A 22,132-nucleotide genomic window follows, 5' to 3' on the forward strand; every position below is an offset into this window, starting at 1 on the left:
GAGGAAATGGAGTCAGAATATGGGGATGTGCTCGACTTCACTGAGGTACGTTGGCTCAGCAGGGGAAATGTATTAAAGAGACTTTTTGAGTTGAGAGCAGAAGTGAAGCCTTCATGGAGAAGGATGCAGCGGCCCCCAGCTAAATTGAGTTTGAGACCCCTGTCCTACACCATAAATCAGTAAGAGAGGGTACGACCTCTCTCATGGCCCCAAGTGGTGTGTGCATGCCAGAGCACTCTGGAAGGCACACAGAGTCTTTACAGACTACTCAGGATCAAACCTCTATCATCATGCAATCGATTATACAACTCTAAGCATATATGAGTAAATATTTCTAAGCATAAATGACAATCAACAATATAAACCTTACAGCTGGTTTTAATAACAGAATTCATTTGTTTCTCAAACGAGAAAGAGCTATCGAGAAACACTCCTAAATCTTTAGTTCTTAACTTTTCCAGTGGGCCAAGGTCAACATTATCTGCTAATGCTAAATAGGCTGCCGTTATTAACTAATGCTAATTTGACATGAATTAGCATTATGCACTAATGCTAACACTTACTTTTTTTAAAAATGTGAGTAGCTAATGCTAACACTATTTCCCTTAACTTTATAACAATGTGAACGGCTAATGCTAACACTCTTTTTCCTAGCATTATAACATCTGAGCTGCTAATGCTAAGTAGGCTGCCATTAGCACCTACGTCTAATTTAAGGCAAATACGCATTAGAACCTAATGCTCATATCGTTTTCCTTTGCTTTATAACAATGTGAGCAGCTACTGCTAAATAGCATTAGCTAATAACAGCAGTCTAATTTAATGCAAGTTAGCCTCATTTGCATTACAACGATGTGAGGAGTTAACGCTAAGTATGCTGCCATTAGTGGCTAATTCTAATTAGGGGTGAATAAATATTACCAGCTAATGCTAATATCGTATTCTCTTCCCTTTTAACAATGTGAGCAGCTAGTGCTAGGTAGGCTGATGCTAGCAGCTAATGCTAAAGCTAATTTAATGTGAATTAGCATCACATTAGTGAGGAGTTAATGCTAAGTAGACTGCCATTAGCAGGTAATGCTAATTTTAGGTGAATAGGAATTGGCAGATAATGCTAATACCATATTTTCTTGCTTTATAACAATGTGACCAGCTAATGCTATGTAGGTTGCCGTTATTAGCTAATACTAATTTGAGGTGAATTAGCATTATCCCCTTATGCTAACAATGTTTTTTCTTACTTTTTAACAATACAAGTAGCTAATGTGAACACTTTTTTTTTTTATTGAATTCTAATTTTTCCCTTGCGATGTGAAGAGTTAATGCTAAATAGGATGCCATTAGTGGCTAATTCTAATTTTAGATGAGAAAGCATTAGAAGCTAATGCTAATACCATATTTTCTTGCTTTATATCAATATTAGTAGGTAATGCTAAGTACGTAGCCATTATTAGCTAATGCTAATTTAGGTGAATTAGCATTATCCACTAATGCTAACACTGTTTTTGCCAACTCTTTTCCCTTGCATTATAACAATATGAGCAGCTAATGCTAAGAAGGCTGCCATTATTAGGTAATGCTAATTATTATGTGTGTTAGCATTATCCGCTGCTGCTAGCAATGTTTTATCTTACCTTTTAACAATATCAGCAGCTAATGCTAACACTACTTTAATTTCAGTTAAACCTACTTAGCATTAATTAACTTCATTTAGCATTAAGAAGTTTTTGCTATAGGCTACCATTAGTGGCTAATGCTAATTTTAGGTAAATAGAAATTGGCAGCTAATGCTAATACCATATTTTCTTGCCTTATAACAATGTGACCAGCTAATGCTAAGCAGGTGCCATTATTAGCTAATACTAATTTGAGATGAATTAGCATTATCCGCTTATGCTAACAATGTTTTTTCTTACTTTTTAACAATACGCCATTAGTGGCTAATTCTAATTTTAGATGAAAAAGGATTAACAGCTAATGCTCATACTGTTTGCTTTGTAAGAATGACAGCAGCTAATGATATGAAGTCTACCGTTATTAACTAATGCTAATTTGATGAGAATTAGCATTATCCGATAATGGTAACTCTTTTCCCCTGCATTATAACAATGTCAGGAGTTAATGCTAAGTAGACTGCCATTAGGGGCTAACTCTAATTAGGGGTGAATAATTATTAGCAGCTAATACTAATACCGTTTTCTCTTTTTCCTTATAACAACTTGAGCAGCTAATGCTAATTTGATGCGAATTAGCATTATATTAGTGAGCAGTTAATGCTAAGTAGGCTGCCATTATTAACTAATACTACGTTGACGTGAATTAGCATTATGCGCTACTGCTAATACTGTTTTCTCTTACTTATTAAAAATGATAGTAGCTAATACTAATACTCTTTTCCGTTGGGTAACAACAAAGTGAGGAATTAATGCTAAGTTGGCTGCTTTTAGCGGCTTATTCTAATTAGGGGTGAATAATTATTAGCAGCAAATGCTAATACCGTTTTCTCTTTCCTTATAACAATATGAGCAGTTAATGCTAATTTGATGTAAATTAGCATTATATTAGTGAGGAGTTAATGCTAAGTAGGCTGCCATTAGCAGCTAAAGGTAATTTGAGGTGAATAAGCACTAGTAGCTAATGCCAATACCCTTTTCTCTTGTGTTATAATGATGTGAAACGTTAATATTGTTCTCAAACAACAGAATGAGAATGAAATATTGATTCTAACAGGGCCCGTAAACAGCATTAGCTTAGCAGCATTAGCTTATCAGAGTCTCCATCATGGTCACACAAATCCTTAGCGGAGCAAAGTGGCCTACTTAGCAATAGCTGCTGTAGAAAGCAAAGGGAAAACAGTATTAGCATTAGCTGCTAAATGTGCACTTGAGAACAAATCTATTGTGAATTCAGCCGTGAATGTAGTGTTTCCAGTAAGCTTCCATTTCCAAATGTTAGCTGCTCCTGTCTGCCTCTTTGTCACACACACAGACTGAAATGATTCACAGCCTTGTTTCATCCTTCTGTCAGTGTCACTGACTGTCACTGTGACTGTGGACATACAGCATGGGAAACACACACATGGCTGATACTTGTATCTAAAGTTACAAAATGTTGTCTCTGTCCAAATATTACCTAACTGTAAGTCTACTTTTAATGAAACTCTCAACATGACTTATCAGTTATCATTAATGTTCCTGCAAACAGACTCCTTGAAGACCCCCTACATAAATATCCATGTACTATCCAGCTAGACTAGTGTGTCTGTCCCTGAAAATATTCCTGCATGTGTGATTGTTCATGTCTCATCTGCAGGAAACAAACAGGAAGTGAGTGAAAGACACAGGAAATGATTCCAGCTCTTCCTCCTATATCAGACATTCTCTCCATACCTGAGAGTGTCCAGTCTCCAGCCTGGATCCTTCAGTCCAGCCGACAGAAGCTTCATTCCTGAGTCACCTGGATGATTGTAGCTCAGGTCCAGCTCTCTCAGATGGGAGGGGTTGGAGGTCAGAGCTGAGGCCAGAGAAGTACAGCCTTCCTCTGTGATCAGACAGCCTGACAGACTGCAGACACACAAAACAACAATCCATCTGTTATCCATCTCTATAGCAGCATAACTAAGTGATGGTTCAGGGTCACCTGATCCAGCTCTAACTATAAGTTTTATCAAAAAGGAAAGTTTGAAGCTGATCGTCAAAGTAGAGAGGGTGTCTGTCTCCTGAACTCAAACTGGGAGCTGCTTCCACACCCAGTCCAACATAGCCAGGCTTTCTTTGCTGCTTTGACAAAACCTCAAATCCCAGTCAGAGATGGTGAGCATCATCACAGTGATGATCATTTCTCTGTTAACCCAGGCTTTCTGCTTCAGGATCTGTGCACGCTCACAGAACAAGGAGACCTTTAAACATCATTTCACTAAATGGATGGACTGAGCTCAGCCTACAGATGAACTGGATAAATAAAGATTTGACCTCAGTGTGCTCAGTGTTCCTGTCTATTCCTAACATATTCCTAACATGATAGCTGCACTTTAGAGCTCTAAAACTGGAACTGACACATATTTAAACTCCACATGTTACTCAGTACATTCAGTTCTGACACTCGCCCACAGTCCAACAAAGGAAACATGGAGATCACATCAGTTTGTCACCAAAGTCTAATTATTCCAGAGGGCAGTGTTGATACAACTAAAGTTATTTTTAAGCAAAGTTGAGTTTTTTATCGTCGGAGTACTTCAAGTCTGAAGTATCATTTAAATGCATTACACGCTGTTGATGGCAGCAAACAAACCACCCAAACAAACAGAGGTGGGAGGCTTGGGCAGACTACGTAGATTCAGCTAGTGGGAGGAGTCAAGATAAACCAAAGAAAGACAAGCTAACAGACGCCACAGTGAAGTGAGTAGCTACAAACTTCAGGCCAATTAGTGTTGTTGAAGAAGTCGGTCTGAGGAACGTTCTTAGGATCAACAAATGACCGCATGTATGAGCCTCCCTCAAGACGCAGCGTCACAAGAAGAACAAATGAGCTGTAGAAAAAGGAGAGACTACGACAGCCACAGCGTTACAACGTGCACCAGCTGTTGGTCTCTCTGTAGACCTGGGAGTTATAGTACATGATATTAATGAAGACTGGGAGCTGCATTCTATAGCAAACAATTTGTTATGAGGTAATCAGCTGATCTTACTTTAACCGGAAGCCCTTCACAATAATTGCAAAGCCTTTATTTTGTCCAACTACCATCAGTTCGTCTGTACTGATGGTAACTTAAAGTCACACTAATGCAGTTTAGTTTGTATAGTGTAAGTAGTAGAAGTATACTACAGTACTCTGATCACTGATAGGATAGATTTATGTAGATATACACCTTTGTGTTTAACATTACTGCATTATAGTACTGTGATCTTTGACCTTATATATGGTTATGTTAGCTATACTGACGTATGCATATAACTGGATATGTATCTTATCTATTCATCTTATTTGTCATGTATTTGTATTGTGTACTTCCTTTTTGTAAGAAACCACACACGTGATCACAGCCACAAGAATCAATCAGTGAAAGAATAAAGTGCCTCAAACCAAACCTTAAGCTCCTTATTCCACACGCTGGGCCTTCAGTGGTGCTCTGGCTGACACACCAGAGTGACTGGAGTGCTAAAGAGTGAATCGGACACACCAGTGTAATCCCTGATATCTCCACTACATTTAATCGTCCTTCAGCCTGTGGCTGCAGTTAGCTGGTCTGCTAGTTAGCTGGTGTGCTAGTTAGCCGGTGTGCTATTTAGCCGGTTCGCTAGTCAGCTGGTGTGCTAGTTAGCTGGTATGCTAGTTAGCCGGTTCGCTAGTCGGCTGGTGTACTAGTTAGCCAGTGTGCTAGTTAGCCGGTTCGCTAGTTAGCTGGTCTGCTACTTAGCTGGTTTGCTAGATAGCCGGTGTGCTAGTTAGCTGGTGTGCTAATTAGCAGAAATGTGACTTTACAGCTCGGCCTCACTCACTGACATTAGTCAGATATGACTGAATCTATATCACACTTAAAGCTTTCTGTAAATGAAAGGCTCAGTGAAAACGAGGCACTTCAGTCAATTTTAAAACACACACTCTGAATATAACCTGATCCAGACCAGGTTATAGGTTCAGCATCAGTAACCACGGTGATGTAGCCAGGTAAACACTTGTGCATTTATGCTCACAATCACTCCAGTTAACCCAGCATGCATGTTTTTGGACTGTGGGAGGAAGCAGAGAACCTGAAGACAACCTACACAGGCCACACTATCACCCTTATTTACAGAATTATAATTTAATTGGGTGATAAAGTAAAGAAAATAAATATTTTAATAAAAAAATATTCATAAATGAACTATTATTCAAGTAAGTAAGTAGAATATATTTATATAGCACATAATCTCGTTTGTATAGAAATGTCTTCATCTGCTTTTTCAAAGAGTCAGTGGAGTCTAGACAGCATAAAGATAACAGCAGGGAGTTCCACAGCCTCGGTGCCTGAAAAGCTCGATCCCCACGTGTGTTGAACCGAGTCTGTGGGACCAATAGTGACCTCTGACCTAAAGACCTAAGTGCTCGGTATGAAGCATGAGGTTTCAACAGGTCAGAGATGCACTGAGGAGCTTCACCATGTACAGCTCTAAAAGTTATGAGTATAATGTTAAAATGAACCCTAAAATTTAGTGGCAACCAATGAAGAGAAGCCAAAACTGGAGTAATGTGTGACCTCTTGTTTGTGCCAGTTAAAAGTCTCGCCGCAGCATTCTGTACAGTGTGAAGCTCCAGAGCTGATTTGTTGAGACAAGTAAAAAGACCATTACAATACTCCAAGTGAGTAGAGATAAAAGCATGAAGAATCATCTCAAGTTCTGCCTTTGACACCAGTCTGAGTTTAGAAATGTTTCTTGGATGATAAAAACAGTTTTGAAACAGTTGTTTAGAGAGTTTCTCAAGCAACATTGAACTGTCGAAAATAACACCTAAGTTTCTGAGACTCGATTTAATGGAAGGACCTAAAAACTGATCTGCTGCCTAATTTCTGAAGACATGTGATCAGGAGCAATGATCAAAGTTTCTGTTTTATCCGTATTAAACTGGAGAAAGTTGAAGTTTCACAATTATTTGATTCCTGAAAGACAATTATTTAAACAAGAAAATGTATCAAACTGAGAATCTTTGAAAGAACAGTATAACTTAATGTCTGAATGTCATCAGCGTAGAGATGATAAGAAATATTATTGTAATATCTGATAATTTGTCAGGGGTGGGGAACTCCAGGCCTCGAGGGCCGGTGTCCTGCAGGTTTTAGGTCTAACCCTGGGTCAGCACACCTGAATCAAATTCATTACCAGGCCTCTGGAGAACCTCAGGACGTGTTGAGGAGGAATTTAACCATTTAAATCAGATGTGATGGATCAAGGAAACATCTAAAAACTGCAGGACACCAGCCCTCGAGGCCTGGCGTTTGTCACCTGTGGCCTAGAGGACGTATATAAACCAAAAAGAGAATCGGGCCTAAAACAGATCCTTGAGGTACCCCAGAAGGCAGAACGGATGTTTCAGACAACACATGATTCATACAGACAGTCAAAGATCTCTCAGATACAGTAGATACGACAAACCATTTTAAAGCAACACCAGTAATCCTGAACAAGTCCTTCAGCCTATTTATCATGATGCTGTGATCAACAGTATCAAAAGCAGAGGAGACATCCAACTCAGTGCACTCTCCAGAGTCTGCTGCCATCAGAATGTCACCACACACTTTAAGTTAAGCCATCTCAGTGGAGGACAGTTTACAGAAACCAGACTGGAAAATGTCCAGAACACTGTTTTTCTCCAGAAAGTCGTTAAGTTGTTCTGCAACTGTTTTTTCCACGTTCGTTCAATGATTCATTACAATCAGATTTAGTATAGACTGGTACACGAGGAATATCAGGAGAGACAATTTTCATAATTGTATCAAACAATACTTTGGTTCTTTTCTGAAGCCATTAGATTTGAAAACTATTCAGTTCCAGCTTTTTTATCATGTTGTTAAGTGAGGATATTGATTCCTTGAGATGTACTCGATGAACCTCAAGCTTGGAAGCCTTCCATAAACGTTCTAACTTGACAGAATATCTCTTGAAATTTTGAGTATTTTCATTTATCCAGGGATAGAAATTTGAAGAATGGACAACACTTTGCTTCAGAGGTGCCGCTGTGTCTAAATAAAATGGACAAAGTGTTGTCTCCAGGAGTTTAGCTGATTTAGAGTGGCCAGGTACGGTGGGTGTGCTCCGGTTAAAGAACACGGAGGCAGACTTCCAAATTCAGGTGATTTATTCGGTCTGTAGTGAGGATACAGTCACCTGACCTAAACCCAGTGGAGATGGTTTGGGATCAGTGTTGGGCAAGTGACTTTGAACAAGTAATTATAGTTAGTAGTTACCAAGAAGTAACTAGTAACTATTAGAGATGGACCGATCCGATATTACGTATCGGTATCGGTCCGATACTGACCTAAATTACTGGATCGGATATCGGAGAAAAATAAAAAATGTAATCCGATCCATTAAATATCACGAAAGCACCTCGCAAAACTTGCAACACGCCGTAACTCACCTCAGAACGTTAGCACGTCGGAGCAGTATGCATCACGTGATAGAGCGGCTGTGGCATGCGGGACCTGTCGGTGGTCTGGATAGCATGTGGAGCTTCGCTAGCAACCCGGCATTTCATCTCCGACAAAGTTATCCCCGAGAGAAGTAAAGCAAGTGTGTAAGTCCATCTCTGAATGTTTGTAAACCATTCCTGCGTTAAGCTTAACAAACGACTGCCTCTTCTTGCTGCTACTTCAATCATGAAACTGCTTAAATGATCAGCTGATCGGCTTTTCTGTCTCGAGTCCGTCTCTCTTGTTTGTTTTTGGCCCACTTTGCACCAGAAAGAGGAAACCAGCGGCTGAACAACAGCAGCACGTTTAAGCTTGATCAGCTGTTGTTAGAATTTATTTAGTATTACTTTCTACTCGAGGATCTTTTTCTACGTAGCTGACGCTGGTAACTGTGCAGGGGCGGATCTAGCAAAGTTTAGTCAGGGGGGCCGATAGGGCATTAACAGGGAAAAGGGGGCACAAAGACATACTTTTCTTTCTTATTCTCATTTAAAATGTCGAGCTTTTAATAAATAATTATCTGACACACAAAGTTTTAATTTGATGTAAAAGGAATAGCAGTCAATTACTGTATATAGTGACTATTAAGTCTAATATATATACCCTAGTAAGCTATAGTACTTTTTCCTTTGGGAAGGTACCATCTGTGCAGTCTGCAATTTTGTTGAAGAAAGATGTTGAATCTATTTAATATTTCTTGAAAAATAATTGATTTCTGTGCATTTTTTTTCACACTGCATCAAATTAAGGTTGATTACGTCGATTAAGCATCATGAGGTGGAGCGTGAGGGGTGGTTCCCTATTTTTTATTTATTTATTTTTGTTGTTGCTGGGAGTTGGAACCCTATTAGTTAGGTTGCTTAATATTTACGCTAAGTACTCTTTAAAATACCAGAATAGGGAGGATGGTGTAGGTTTATTAGATTGATCAGTATTGCTGAACTATGAAATATTTTTTTTGTATACAGGTATAACAGAATAGCTTTAGTGTAGTTGTTGTTTTAAACTTTAGTATGAACTTATACAAAATGCAGCAAGATATTTAAAAAAACAGTTTTGTTGATTAAAAAACACTATATCGGATTCATATCGGTATCGGCAGATATCCAAATTTATGATATCGGTATCGGTATCGGACATAAAAAAGTGGTATCGTGCCATCTCTAGTAACTATACTACTAACTATAGTTAACTCTACGTAGTTACTTAGAGTTAAAATATTGTAAGTCAGTTACTAAAAGTAATTAATTACTTGAAAAGTAACTATTGCGTTACTTTAAAATGTTCAACCCTCTGGGGTCCAGGGTATAATTGCCCATTTTTAACTACTTTTGATTTGACCTCTATATTCCACCTTTAAAAACTATTTACTTTGCCTGTTTGGTATCATTCTTTTCAGCACAACCTCACGTGTCTGAATTTACAGTTATGTTTTCATTTTGACATACTGTATTAACACAATTGACCTAAAATCAGACAAAAAACAATATGAGTAGAAAAAGTTATATTTTTTACTGTTACAACCACAAACATGTTTAATAAATCATTAACTTGAAATCTAATAATTTTAATATTTTAATAATATTTTAATAATAATAATAATAATAATAATAATGGATTGCATTTATATAGCGCTTTTCGGGCCTTAAAGTGCTTTACAATGCCACTATTCATTCACTCTCACATTCACACACTGGTGGAGGCAACTACAGTTGTAGCCACAGCTGCCCTGGGGCAGACTGACAGAAGCGAGGCTGCCATATCGCACCATCGGCCCCTCTGGCCATCACCAGTAGGCGCTAGGTGAAGTGTCTTGCCCAAAGACACAATGACCGAGACTGTCCGAGCCGGGGCTCGAACCGGCAACCTTCCGGTTACAAGACGAACACCCTTAAAATCCTATACACAAGGTTTGCAAACAACCATTTTGTTATTTGTAACAATTTACCTTTTACCTTGATTTTTTAAAAACAACTATTTCAAACTATTTACAGAACAATCAGCTGTTCTGCATTAAATAAGATGCCACAAATTATTTGTGCCACTCCAAAAAAATAATTTCTGTCCACCATAAAGGAGAACATCACAGCCTGATACCTGCAGGTCTGACAGCAGCAGGTGTATCACTGCTGTTTCTACCTGGAGACACCGTTTACACTGTAATCTGCATTTGCTGGTTTTGTGGCAGCACCTGTAACAATTCCATTCAATTCAACTCTATTTATATAGTGCCAAATCACAACAGTCGCCTCAGGGCACTTAACATTCAGCAATTGCCTCATTGTTCTGACAGACAACATAAAACTATCCACTACACTACACACTAACTTTTTTTGTTCTTTTTTCCCCTACACACTAACTACACAACACAACATACTATGCACACACTCCAAATACGCTAAACGTCACAAATCTCTCACATCTCACACCGTCACTCCTAAAACTTCCCCCTCTTCCTAAACAACCAAATGTCATGTTGCTATATCATTTTTTTGATTGGTCGACATGGTTCATTTTTCCACCAACAGGAAAGGGATGATTTGGGTTTTTTTTGCTCATAAGCAGAGAGTGCTTGCTGTGCTGTCCTTAGACAGTAAAAGTGACGAAACTATTGAGGAAAAAAACGCTGCGTATATATTGTTTATCATGACTCTGGTTTTATGTGACCTATCAACACAATTTAAAAACTGGTATATGTCACCTTGTTGCTTTGTAATCTTGAAGTGGTCATGTGATTGGCTTACCATGAATACTTTATTCTTCCTCAGCCAAACAGCAGCACTCATGCGATTGTTTTGCCCCCTTAGCTCCAGGTGTTGTGCCAAAAAGTGATCGTCTGCCAGAAAGTGATCGCTGTCCGCGGGAGTGCATGCAGCTGCTTAACCCTTTAAAGCCGGTCAGAGTGGGCACACTCTGTTTTGCGTAACATAATATTCCAGAAACACGCTTTGCCGATCCGATCAGCTGTTTGTAACACTTCCTACTTTGGAATTGACATCAGCGTGAACTATCGCATATCCGCCATGACCTGCCCAAAACCGGAAGTGATGTCATTTTTGCAGAAATGTATTTTTTACCATCATGGCCTCATAACCCTATACTAGTGTTTTTTAAAGTTATGTTTGACTTTCTGACTTTCTGTGTTGTTTCTGGGATGCTTAGGACTCATATTGCACTGCTGGAAATAGTTTATTTTGATGCATATGCTGCTTTTTTGCAAATTTGCACTATAATATTTATTTTCGTTTTTCCTGCAGTGTATAGAAATTAGTGTATTTCAAAAATAAAACTATGAAGGCACTCAAAATAAATTTCATGTGGTGGGAAACTATTTTGTGCAACTTTTTTGCATTTACAGTTTTGAGGGATAAGCCTCTTAACCCTCCTGCCATCCTTTAAAAAACTCACACCCATCACCCTAGGGACCATTCTCAGCCACGCCATAAAAAGACCATATATCCATATTTTATTCCACTTTAAATTAGCCAACCTTGTAAAACTACTTCTCCCTGAAATATTCATGTAAAGTTTTAATTATATTTTCGTTGTTTTAACCCTTCAAATCCCAGTGTTATTACATGAGCGCCCTGTGTTATAAGCCCCAAAAACCAAAAAACGAAACTAAATATTTCCACAAAAAACCAGTTGAAGTAATATGTGATTGTCATTATAAGTAGGCCTTTAGATGGACCAAAGATTGGCACCAACATACATTTTGACCTGCCATTATTTTTTTTGCATTTTTTTTGCAATTTAAAAATTAAAACTTCAAGGCCCTGAGTCTTCATTGACATCCAAGAAAAGAAGAAAAAATAAAATCATATGATGATAATTTGGGGTTGAAAAATAGCGTTTATAATGGAAGTCAATGGGCAGAAAATGGTCCCCAGGGTGATGGGTGTGGGGATTTCTGCTGCTCAGCCATTTTAGGCTGATTTAAGGAATTCACACTGGAATATTAACATTGACAGGTAAAAACTATCCTGTGGCAAGTTTGGTTATATTCCACTGAACACAGTGGAAATGGCAGCCATTTAACACATAGCAGTGGCACAAAAAGGTCCCAAGAAGGCAGGAAGGTTAAATTTCTCTAACTAGAAATATATGTTAAAAAACAAAAACGATTTTCAAATTTTTTTTAGTTTATTGCACTTTTTGCAATTTATGTAATTTCTATGCACTTAATTAATGCATATTATTAAAATTTAGGCTGTAATGGTTGTATTGATGTAGAGCAACTTGAAATGCTCCCAAAAATGGCTCCACAGCATGTAAAAATATAATATAAGCTGTGGCGGACTTGGTTCTATGGTAAGTCTTAAAGGGTTAAAGCTGTAGCGCCCAGATTACTTATAGCTACTTCCATGCAGCTGATATAAGATTGGTTGTTGAAAAATAGTAACGCAACCGCACCGAATCCAATTCAGGATTTTGATTTCCATCACACTTCCACTGGATGCCCAGCTGCTCTCCTATTATGTGATTATCATCAACACAGAACTGGAGGATAAGGCCGCGGTTCTGGGGGTTGGGAAGCTCATCTTGTAACCAGAAGGTTGCCAGTAGGATCTCTCTGTCTTGGTCGTTGTGTTCTTGGAACACAAGACACTTCAGTATGTAGTTAGTACCGGGCGACTCCCCTCCCCCACATCGGCACCAGAACCCTGTATTATCTACAGGGTAAGAATGCCTGTTTTATCAAACTATGGCTATTACTACTGTGATCATTTGCAGCCCAGTGTGCTGCTCTCTCTGCTGGGATGAACCACTGGAGCTCACCCAGTCATCCCTTTCTTTCTCTCAAGAAGAAGTGAAATAAATGTATTTATTATGTTACGAGTCTAATATTCTTTAAATCAAACTGTAATGAATAAATGAAGCAAGAAGATTTGGTGGCTCCAAGTGTTGTAGAAGAAAAGATGAACATCTCATTTTGAGAAATCAGCCTTTAAAATTAAGTAAGTACTGTGAATAAAAAAACTAACAGCAAACCAATCGGTAGTCGCCAATTACTTTTGAAAGTAATTCGGAGTCCAATTATCCACTCAAATGTAAATAAAAGTTCACTTGACAGCTGTATAAAGGTTACCTGTTTATACAATAATATAAGTCACATTTCAAATGATCATCTGTGGAAAAGTTTGAATCCTGACCTGAGAGTTTCCACTGCACACTGTGAACTCTTTAGTCCAGCGGACAGAAGCTTCACTCCTGAATCCTGCAGGTCAGAGTTACTCAGGTCCAGCTCTCTCAGACTGGAGGACTGGGAGCTGAGGACTGAGGACAGAGCTTCACAGCTTCTCTCTGACAGGTTACAGCCACTCAGTCTGAAGAAAGGATGACAAGAAGACATGAAACACTTGTGTTAAAGTATATTCATGGTGCCATGAGGAGCTACTACATTTACAATATTTCAACACTGTTTCAGGACATGCTGGAATCCTTATTGCCTCATGTTACAAAAGACAAATGTGGCAGTTTAGTGTGATTTGGATGGATTCATTAAAAAAACAAAACATAAACACTGTTAATTTTTTCCAAATGAAATTGATTAAATGATGTTAATTGATGAAAAAAAAATCGATATTGCTTGATCTGACCTCAGCGTTTCCAGTTTGCAGTATTGACTCTTCATCCCAGCAGACAGAAGCTTCACTCCTGAATCCTGCAGGTTGTTGTTACCCAGGTCCAGCTCTGTCAGATGGGAGGACTGGGAGCTCAGGACTGAGGACAGAGCTTCACAGCTTCTGTCTGACAGGTTACAGCCACTCAGTCTGAAATCAAGGTGGAAGGGAGACAAGATCAACCAAACAAATCAGAGCTTTATTGCTTTTTTATTGTTTTTAAGCAGAAATCAGTGAGGTGCTGGTAGATTCTGTTCTTTTGGTTTATTACCCAACAACACACACATACACTAATATTTGTGACTTTTGTAATAGTAGCATTTACAATGCAAAGCAACAGCGATCACAGATTGAAGGGGCCTGAATAAAACTACAATGCAGTGATTTTTAAGATGACCTGTTCTTCCAATTTCCAACAACAGATTTCTCCAACCTTACAGTTAAAAATAATTCTTTATCTCATACTGAATCTTGGTGCACCTCCCCCCAGTTTATTAAAATGGAGTGGTACTGAAGTTGCTGTAAGTGATGTGTGATGCCACTGATTTCCTTTCTGATCCAATACAAAGTAAAATTCAGGCTGGTATCTGCGATACTGATGAAAACTATTCCTTCAGAATCAATACAAGACATCATAAGAAAATATGATGTTTTGTATAACATAAAAAGCCTGAATTTTAAAATATTCAGTTAATAATCAAAAACAGATGTGACTGAAAATAATAAAACTGAGAAACATTTTATGGCCATTCGATCCTTTTACAACCATTGCAAGAGCTTGGTTGGCATAGCCGGCAATACGTTGGATAGTAATAAGTCCGGTGGGTGATGGGCTCCACCAGGGCTGCCCTTTGTCACCGATTCTGTTCATAAATTTTATGTTTAAAGGCTGTATCAAAAGTTCATTCAAGTTACAATATTGTGGTCAAAAGTTCTCCTTTTTTCTTTTATACTATACAACTACGCTGTCTCATGGTTTTAGGACATGGATCTGTCATGGAAGAAATCTATGACCACTTTTAATCAACATTTTAAAAATAAACATGATCACAGATTTACTCACAGAGCCTTGTTGGAGGCTTTGACCACTGGCAGCAGCCTCAGAAGAGCCTCCTCTGAAGCAGAGTATTTCTTCAGGTCAAACACATCCAGATCTTCTTCTGATGACAGTAAGATGAAGACCAGAGCTGACCACTGAGCAGGAGACAGTTCACCTGTGGAGAGACTTCCTGATCTCAGGGACTGTTGGATCTCCTCCACTAGAGAACGATCATCCAGTTCATTCAGACAGTGGATCAGATTGATGCTTTTCTCTGCAGACAGATTCTCACTGAGCTTCTCCTTGATGTACTGGACTGTTTCCTGATTGGTCTGTGAGCTACTTCCTGTCTGTGTCAGCAGACCTCGTAGGAGAGTCTGATTGGTCTGCAGTGAAAGACCCAGGAGGAAGCGGAGGAACAAGTCCAGGTGTCCATTTGGACTCTGTAAGGCCTTGTTCACAGCACTCTGGTGGAGAGATTGAAGTTTTAGTTTGTTAAATAGTTTAGACCATGTAGAGGTTGTTTGTTGTTGTTCCAGCAGATTGAGTCCAGAGTTGATGAAGGTCAGATGGACATGAAGAGCAGCCAGAAACTCCTGAACACTCAGATGGATGAAGCAGAACACCTTGTCCTGGTACAGTCCTCTCTCCTCTTTAAAGATCTGTGTGAACACTCCTGAGTACACTGAGGCTGCTCTGATATCGATGCCACACTCTGTCAGGTCTGATTCATAGAAGATCAGGTTTCCTTTCTGCAGCTGATCAAAAGCCAGTTTTCCCAGAGACTCCATCATCGTCCTGCTCTCTGGACTCCAGTGTGGATCTGTCTCAGCTCCTCCATCATACTTGACCTTCTTCACTTTGGCCTGAACCACCAGGAAGTGGATGTACATCTCAGTCAGGGTCTTGGGCAGCTGTCCTCCCTCTCTGGTTTCCAGCACATCCTCCAGAACTGTAGCAGTGATCCAGCAGAAGACTGGGATGTGACACATGATGTGGAGGCTTCGTGATGTCTTGATGTGGGAGATGATGCTGCTGGCCTGCTTCTTATCTCTGAATCTCTTCCTGAAGTACTCCTCCTTCTGTGGGTCAGTGAAGCCTCGGACCTCTGTCACCATGCCAACACAGTCAGGAGGGATCTGATTGGCTGCTGCAGGTCGTGTGGTTATCCAGAGGCGAGCAGAGGGAAGCAGTTTCCCCCTGATGAGGTTTATCAGCAGCACATCCACTGAGGTGGACTTTCTAGGGTCAGTTAGGATTGTAGTTTTGTGGAAGTCCAGAGGAAGTCGACACTCATCCAGACCATCAAAGATGAACACAACCTGGAAGTCTTCAAAGCTGCAGATTCCTGCTTCTTTGGTTTCAGTAAAGAAGTGATGAACAAGTCCCACCAAGCTGAACTTTTCCTCTTTCAGCACATTCAGCTCTCTGAAAGTGAATGGAAATATGAACTGGATGTCCTGGTTGGCTTTGTCTTCAGCCCAGTCCAGGCTGTATTTCTGTGTTAAGACTGTTTTCCCAATGCCAGCCACTCCCTTTGTCAGCACTGTTCTGATTGGTTCAACTCTTCCAGGTGAGGCTTTAAAGATGTCTTCTTGTCTGATGGTTGTTTCTGGTCTGTCTGGTTTCCTGGATGCTGTTTCAATCTGTCTGACCTCATGTTCATCATTGACCTCTGCAGTCCCTCCCTCTGTGATGTAGAGCTCTGTGTAGATCTGATTCAGGAGGGTTGGGTTTCCTGCTTTAGCGATGCCCTCAAACACACGCTGGAACTTCTTCTTCAGGGTGGATTTAAGGTTACGATGACAAACTGCAGCTTGAAGTTCTGAATGAGAAGAAAAATAAACACTCAATTCCAAAAAGAACTAATCTTTAAAACATGTTGCTCCATCTTCCATCTCTGGAAAATGTCTCATTTATCCAGCAGCTTAAATCTTTAGATAAATCCTCTTACTGCTCTGCAGACGGTCAGCCAGCTCCTCCTGCTTCATTCTCCTCAGGAAGTTCACTGTGATCTTCACAAACGCCTCTCTGCTGCTGCTCCTCTGACTCTCTAAGCATTCTGGGTAATCTGGACTCAGAACCTTCTGGATCTTCTTCAGCTCGTTCTTCACAAAAGTGATGATGTTGTCCTCCAGCAGCTGGAACAGAATATTTATGAATGAGCCAATCAGACTGAAATCATGGAGCCAAACATCAGATCCATGTTGGACACACTGACGATCCACTGGTCTACAAAGAGCAGCATGGAGATGACTGTGAACAGAACAGATGTAACAGTAGTTGTTGTACATGTACAGACCATAAATATGGAGTCCAGCTGTGTTTGATGCTGCTGGGCAGACTGACCACTGGGAACCTCTGAGCTCTGCTGGTCCACTCTGTGGAGGAACCATGAAGGATTAGATCAACACAGGATAAAGATCCAGGAGTTTCTGCTCAAATAACTTCATCTGAATCAAGTCTGTCAAGTTTTAAACTCTCAGATTGTGAACATATCAGTAATTTTCAGTCTGTTTTCATGGACGTCCTTTCAGTGGTGATGTCAGGGATGATTTTGAAGAAGCTCATCAAACTGAACCATCAGCAGATCACTGCTCCAAAACCAGAACATGATCCGAGTCTCCCTCCACCACCAGAACACCAGCTTTACTAACGTGGTAGATCAGTGTAGTACAGATCAATAACTGATGAGTCATTTGATCAAAATCACTGAGTGTGTGGTGGATCATAAATTTGATAATTTGATTAGTTTTCAAGTTGTACATCTCTGTTCCTTACATTTCATGTCATGCCCTTATTAATGTTTTATTTGTTGCTTTGACTGTTTTCGAATAGAAATGCAGTGGGAATATAGAGGGAGATAAGTAGTGAAAGTTTTGCCTGGGTTGATTGTGCGTCGATCCATTGTTAATGCCTCAGGGCTCCAGTAGGTGGGTTCGCGCGCTTCCTCCTTCACTCAATACAGACGAGTGAGAGTGAGAGCTGCGTGTCTGTGCCGTTCTTTCACCTCTCCTCACTATTTCCCCTGTTTAAGGTAACTGTCATGCACAAATCTGTATAAATGTGTGTTACTGTTGATTATTACATTGTTATCATTGTTCATTGTAGTGAAAGATGTGAATTGCAGACTATTTTGCTGAGAAGTTCCAGTTAATCTCTGTTGCTGCGTATGCTAGTTTTCGCTATTGCTCCGCCATATTGTGTGAAGATTTTTCTGTTACTATCTGTATAAGTTAACTACTGAAAGACATGCAGTACTTAAAGTATTATTTCATTGCTGTGGAAAGTTAGTGACTGTGTCAGCTAACATGTGCGAGTTAAAAAGATGTTTTTGTCTAATGCTACAGTTCATGTTATCTAAAGTATTCTCATCAGCTAATGCAGCGAACAATAGTGACTTAGTTTGGATACAGTTGTCCTGAGACTGAGTGCATCCATAAGAATATTGTTTTGGTTGTATTGCTTCTGAAACTCAATACAGACGAGTGAGAGTGAGAGCTGCGTGTCTGTGCCGTTCTTTCACCTCTCCTCACTATTTCCCCTGTTTAAGGGCACAACAAGTGCTTCACGTCTGACCCTCTGATGCTTCTGTAGACATTTTGCATATTTAATGAATGTCTGACAGTTTTACATTCATTCTATGAACACAGTGGAAATGTTGTGTTATAGTCTCCATGTTGTTTCCAGCATCATAAATTCTTAAGTTCAGAAAATTAGATTCTTTCTTCACAGCTGAAAAACAACAACATTTATTCTCTATTGAAATCTGCATCGTCCACTCCAAAGGTCACAATCTGAAGGTAACATCTGGTTTTGTTCCCTGTGGTTAACTCTGAGCATCAGTATGGTGGGATTTATCCACTACATCCACACCACTGTGGTTCAGTGTTGTCCTGATGGAGTAACAGCAGCCAGTATGATCCAGGCTTTAGCTGCTGGGTCTCTGTGTGACCTCTCAGACTGTTTAACAGATCAGACACAAAGAGAATCAGAGCAGCTCTGTTCTTTAAAGACAAACATGAACCCACTCAGGTCACACTTTCCCCACAGATATGAGCATCACTGTCCTCAAACAGCAAATGACCAAGTCGAACATTTGGATCTTTTCTCTTTCATTGTTTTCTTTTTAATGAATCTTTGTAACAATCTGAGGATGTTTCAGGTCATATTTATCCAGGAAACACAAACATGTAAAGGAGTCATCACAGCTCTCTGACCTCGTTGCTCCAGGTTCACCACTGAAGTCTGGAACGTTGCCTTTGGACCGGTCACTCCTCACAGACGGACAGCTGGACCCTGCAGACTGTGACCTCTGACCTCTGCAGACACAAACATGATTGAAGCAGCTGTGATCACACAGACTGCAGATAATGCAGCTGTTTCCTGTCAGTAACATCCTCTTAGATTAGAGTTCAGCTTTTTACAGGAAAACTGGACAAAACTGATTTTTGTTACAAACTCATTTTCATTTCCTCTCAGCTCACAAACACAGTCAGACAATCAACCAGAGTCAACACTGATTATAATGTCAGTGCAGAATTATTTCTGTTACTCAGTGAGTTCAGCTCTCTGACCTCGTTGCTCCAGGTTCACCACTGAACTCTGGATTATGACCTTTGGACCGGTCACTCCTCACAGACGGACAGCTGGACCCTGCAGACTCTGCTCTGTCCTCCTCTTCCTCCATCATCGTCTTCAGTCAGTCTGAGAGGTAAACCACAAACACTCAGTGAGTTCACATTAACAGGAGGAACTGAGTTACAGTCGCTGACCTCTGACCTGTCATGTGACCATGAAACCAGGTCAATATGTCTGTAGGTTCAGTCATCCAGGTCATGTGATCTAAGGAGCTTGGAGAGAAAAGAGACGTCTTTAAGTTTCTGGAAGACGTTTCATCTGAGAAGCTTCTTCAGCTCTAAAACCAAACGGTGGAGAGTCCCAGATATTTAAACCTGAGAGGGAAAGAAAGCATGTCGCTGACCCACCACTGATGTTATTTCAAGGAGGAAACTGAGAGCCTTTGCACCAGGAGCACAAACATCAGCTCCAGCAATGATCCACTGATGTGTTTTTATTCCATGTATGAATGTTGTTATTGACAGAGATGACGTTTGTGTGTCAGTGATGCAGTGACTGTTGTTGTTACCTGTACAGGCTGGTTAGACTCTATGAAACAGATCATACAGATCTCTGCATGTTAGAAGAGACTATTAAAGGTCATGAATGAGACAAAGGCAGGGAGGCGTCCTTTACAGCTAAACAGCAGAGTGAGAGAACAGCCAGCACCTCTACATTTATCACATTATACAGCACATGTATGATACTGACAGGGATGAGAAGAATTTAGTGATTCTGATCCCATCATTGATATTACTTATTGATTCTCAGTAGCTCTGCTCTGACAGTCACCACCATCACTGAGCAGCATATCAAAGACATTTGTGCACATTAACTGCATGTTGTGGCTCAAATGTTTGTGCATGTTGGAGGCATTTCCTCTTTGTTGTGATCAGTGTTGGTCATTACTCAAAACAGTCATTATTACACATATTACACAGAACACTTTGATTAAAAGTAATGGAGTACGTTACTTCATTACTCCTCATAACATTACTTTGATGTTACTGTGTGAAATGAACAAATGAGCATGTAACAACATAAAGCTGAGGTACAGCCCCACACACCAACACAGATCCTGATGAGGTCACGTGATGTTTCTCTGAGTGTTTATGAACACAAATCAAAGATGAAACAGCACAAAGACACTTCAAAGTGATTCTACTGTAGAAACATGAACAGGTAGAAACCTGCAGCCTGACTGCTCATCACTTTGTTACCTGTTCAAGTTCAGCAGCAGCAGCTCACTTTATCACGGTGCTGGTCTGGGGTCAGTGTTTACTCAGCTTTAACCTCACTCTGGGTTCTTGGCTAGCCTAGCTTTAGCTTAGTGTTAGCATGCTGTGTGCTAGCTTAGCGTCAGAGCTCTGCAGGTGTCTCGTGTGTAAATATTAATCACAGTGACAGTAAAGGAGGTAAAGGGCTGTGACGTCATCACGTACGCTGCGTCCTCTGTGGGCTCTGAGTGAACTCAAAGTACAAACTACAAGTACACAAACACGAACGTAGCTCAGAGTGGCGGACACACTCGGCCTCGTTGGTCCAGCTGTGAGTCCGTTACCGTGAACTATGGAGCGGCAGATTTGTGCTGAACTAAGCTGCACACAGCTGATGTTAGCCAGGAAACATTACACACTGACTTTAATGGAGAGACCGGAAATACAAACACACACAGTTTGTTGTGTGAAGAAATCAAACACGAGCTGAACAAACAGTAAAGTTCCTAAAGACAAACTGTTAAAGGAGGAAACAAAGCAAACTTACAGTTTCTTCACACACCAACAACAAGCTCCACTCCACACCTGGACACTAAACACGGACACACAGGTGAGCTGCTTCCTGGAAGGAGGCGGGGCTCCACCTGAAACTCAGCACAGGTGGGAGGGGCTCAGCTCTGTGTGTGCTGATGTGTTAACTTTAAAAATATGCCGTCTGACTGCTCAGACTGAGTCAGAGTAAAGTTCACATGCTGACGTGTGGAGACATGAAACCTTGTTGTAGCTGCAGGTGTGAACACACTGATCCCAGATCAGCTCTGCTGTATTTGTAACATGAACATTTCTGCTGCAAAGCTTCAAATGTTCAGCATGTTTCTCTGTTTCCAGTCTATAGATCCAGTCACACTTTCTACCTTCACCTGTGCAGTAAAGACTGAGAGCAGAGCTGAAAGCAAGCGTCCAATCAGGGAGCAGCATCAACACCTGAGCTTCATTCAGACTCTGTTATTGAAGATGTTGTTGGTACAAAGTTCATCTGCTGCTCACATGAATCCATGAAAGATTTATTTCACTGAATGTTTCTTCAAAGCTCGTTTCAACCTGTTGAAGTCATGAATGAAAGTGCAGACTGAGAGTGGATCACATGATGTTTGAGGTGTGTCATGTGACATGTTCAGTATTGTCACACATGTCTAGATTGTCCCTGATATCATAACTGCTCAAACACTGATGATTATATTTGAAGAATTATTCCTGATGGCAGCAAAGTTTGAATGGAGCTCTCTGTCTGTGCTGATTTGTCGCCCTCTGGAGGTCAAAGCACAAACTGCATGATGTCACTGTAACCACCACAGTGACAGGAAGTGTTTTTATGACTGAAACACTGAAATGATGCTAACGGCTGTCGTTAGGCTCACTGACAGCAGTGCTGATGTGTTCATGTCAAACACTGGCTCAGGTCAGA

The 22,132-nt window shown here is 40.3% G+C and overlaps 2 protein-coding genes and 1 long non-coding RNA gene across 3 annotated transcripts in view; all 3 read right to left on the reverse strand.

Annotated features, from left to right (window-relative positions):
• LOC146710513 (stonustoxin subunit alpha-like) overlaps positions 1-11,396 on the reverse strand; it is a 17,576-nt gene extending 6,180 nt beyond the window's left edge. The window contains exons 1-2 of the mRNA XM_085453089.1: positions 10,912-11,396; positions 3,390-3,563 (exon numbers count right to left, since the gene is read on the reverse strand). Coding sequence (XP_085309215.1) covers positions 3,390-3,445 — 56 coding nt within the window. The 5' untranslated portion in view covers positions 3,446-3,563; positions 10,912-11,396. The remainder of the gene's footprint in view (positions 1-3,389; positions 3,564-10,911) is intronic.
• Positions 11,397-13,718: 2,322 nt separating this feature from the next.
• LOC146710514 (protein NLRC3-like) lies at positions 13,719-17,413 on the reverse strand. Its single transcript, XM_085455319.1, has 4 exons — positions 17,133-17,413; positions 16,785-16,971; positions 14,855-16,655; positions 13,719-13,941 (listed from the first exon to the last, which is right to left on the reverse strand). The coding sequence occupies exons 1-4, from the start codon at positions 17,133-17,135 to the stop codon at positions 13,719-13,721; spliced, it is 2,214 nt and encodes a 737-aa protein (XP_085311445.1). The 5' UTR covers positions 17,136-17,413.
• A 1,547-nt stretch (positions 17,414-18,960) lies between these two features.
• Positions 18,961-21,334, reverse strand: LOC146710515 (uncharacterized). Its single transcript, XR_014920256.1, has 3 exons — positions 21,215-21,334; positions 19,408-19,537; positions 18,961-19,152 (listed from the first exon to the last, which is right to left on the reverse strand). It is a non-coding gene; the product is annotated as an uncharacterized LOC146710515 (long non-coding RNA).
• Between the last annotated feature and the right edge of the window lie 798 nt (positions 21,335-22,132).

Source organism: Copadichromis virginalis, linkage group LG4 (genome assembly GCF_057382275.1).
Source record: "Copadichromis virginalis isolate Kocher_CV1m ecotype Utaka linkage group LG4, C_Virginalis_male_GT1.1, whole genome shotgun sequence".
Lineage (NCBI taxonomy): Eukaryota > Metazoa > Chordata > Actinopteri > Cichliformes > Cichlidae > Copadichromis > Copadichromis virginalis.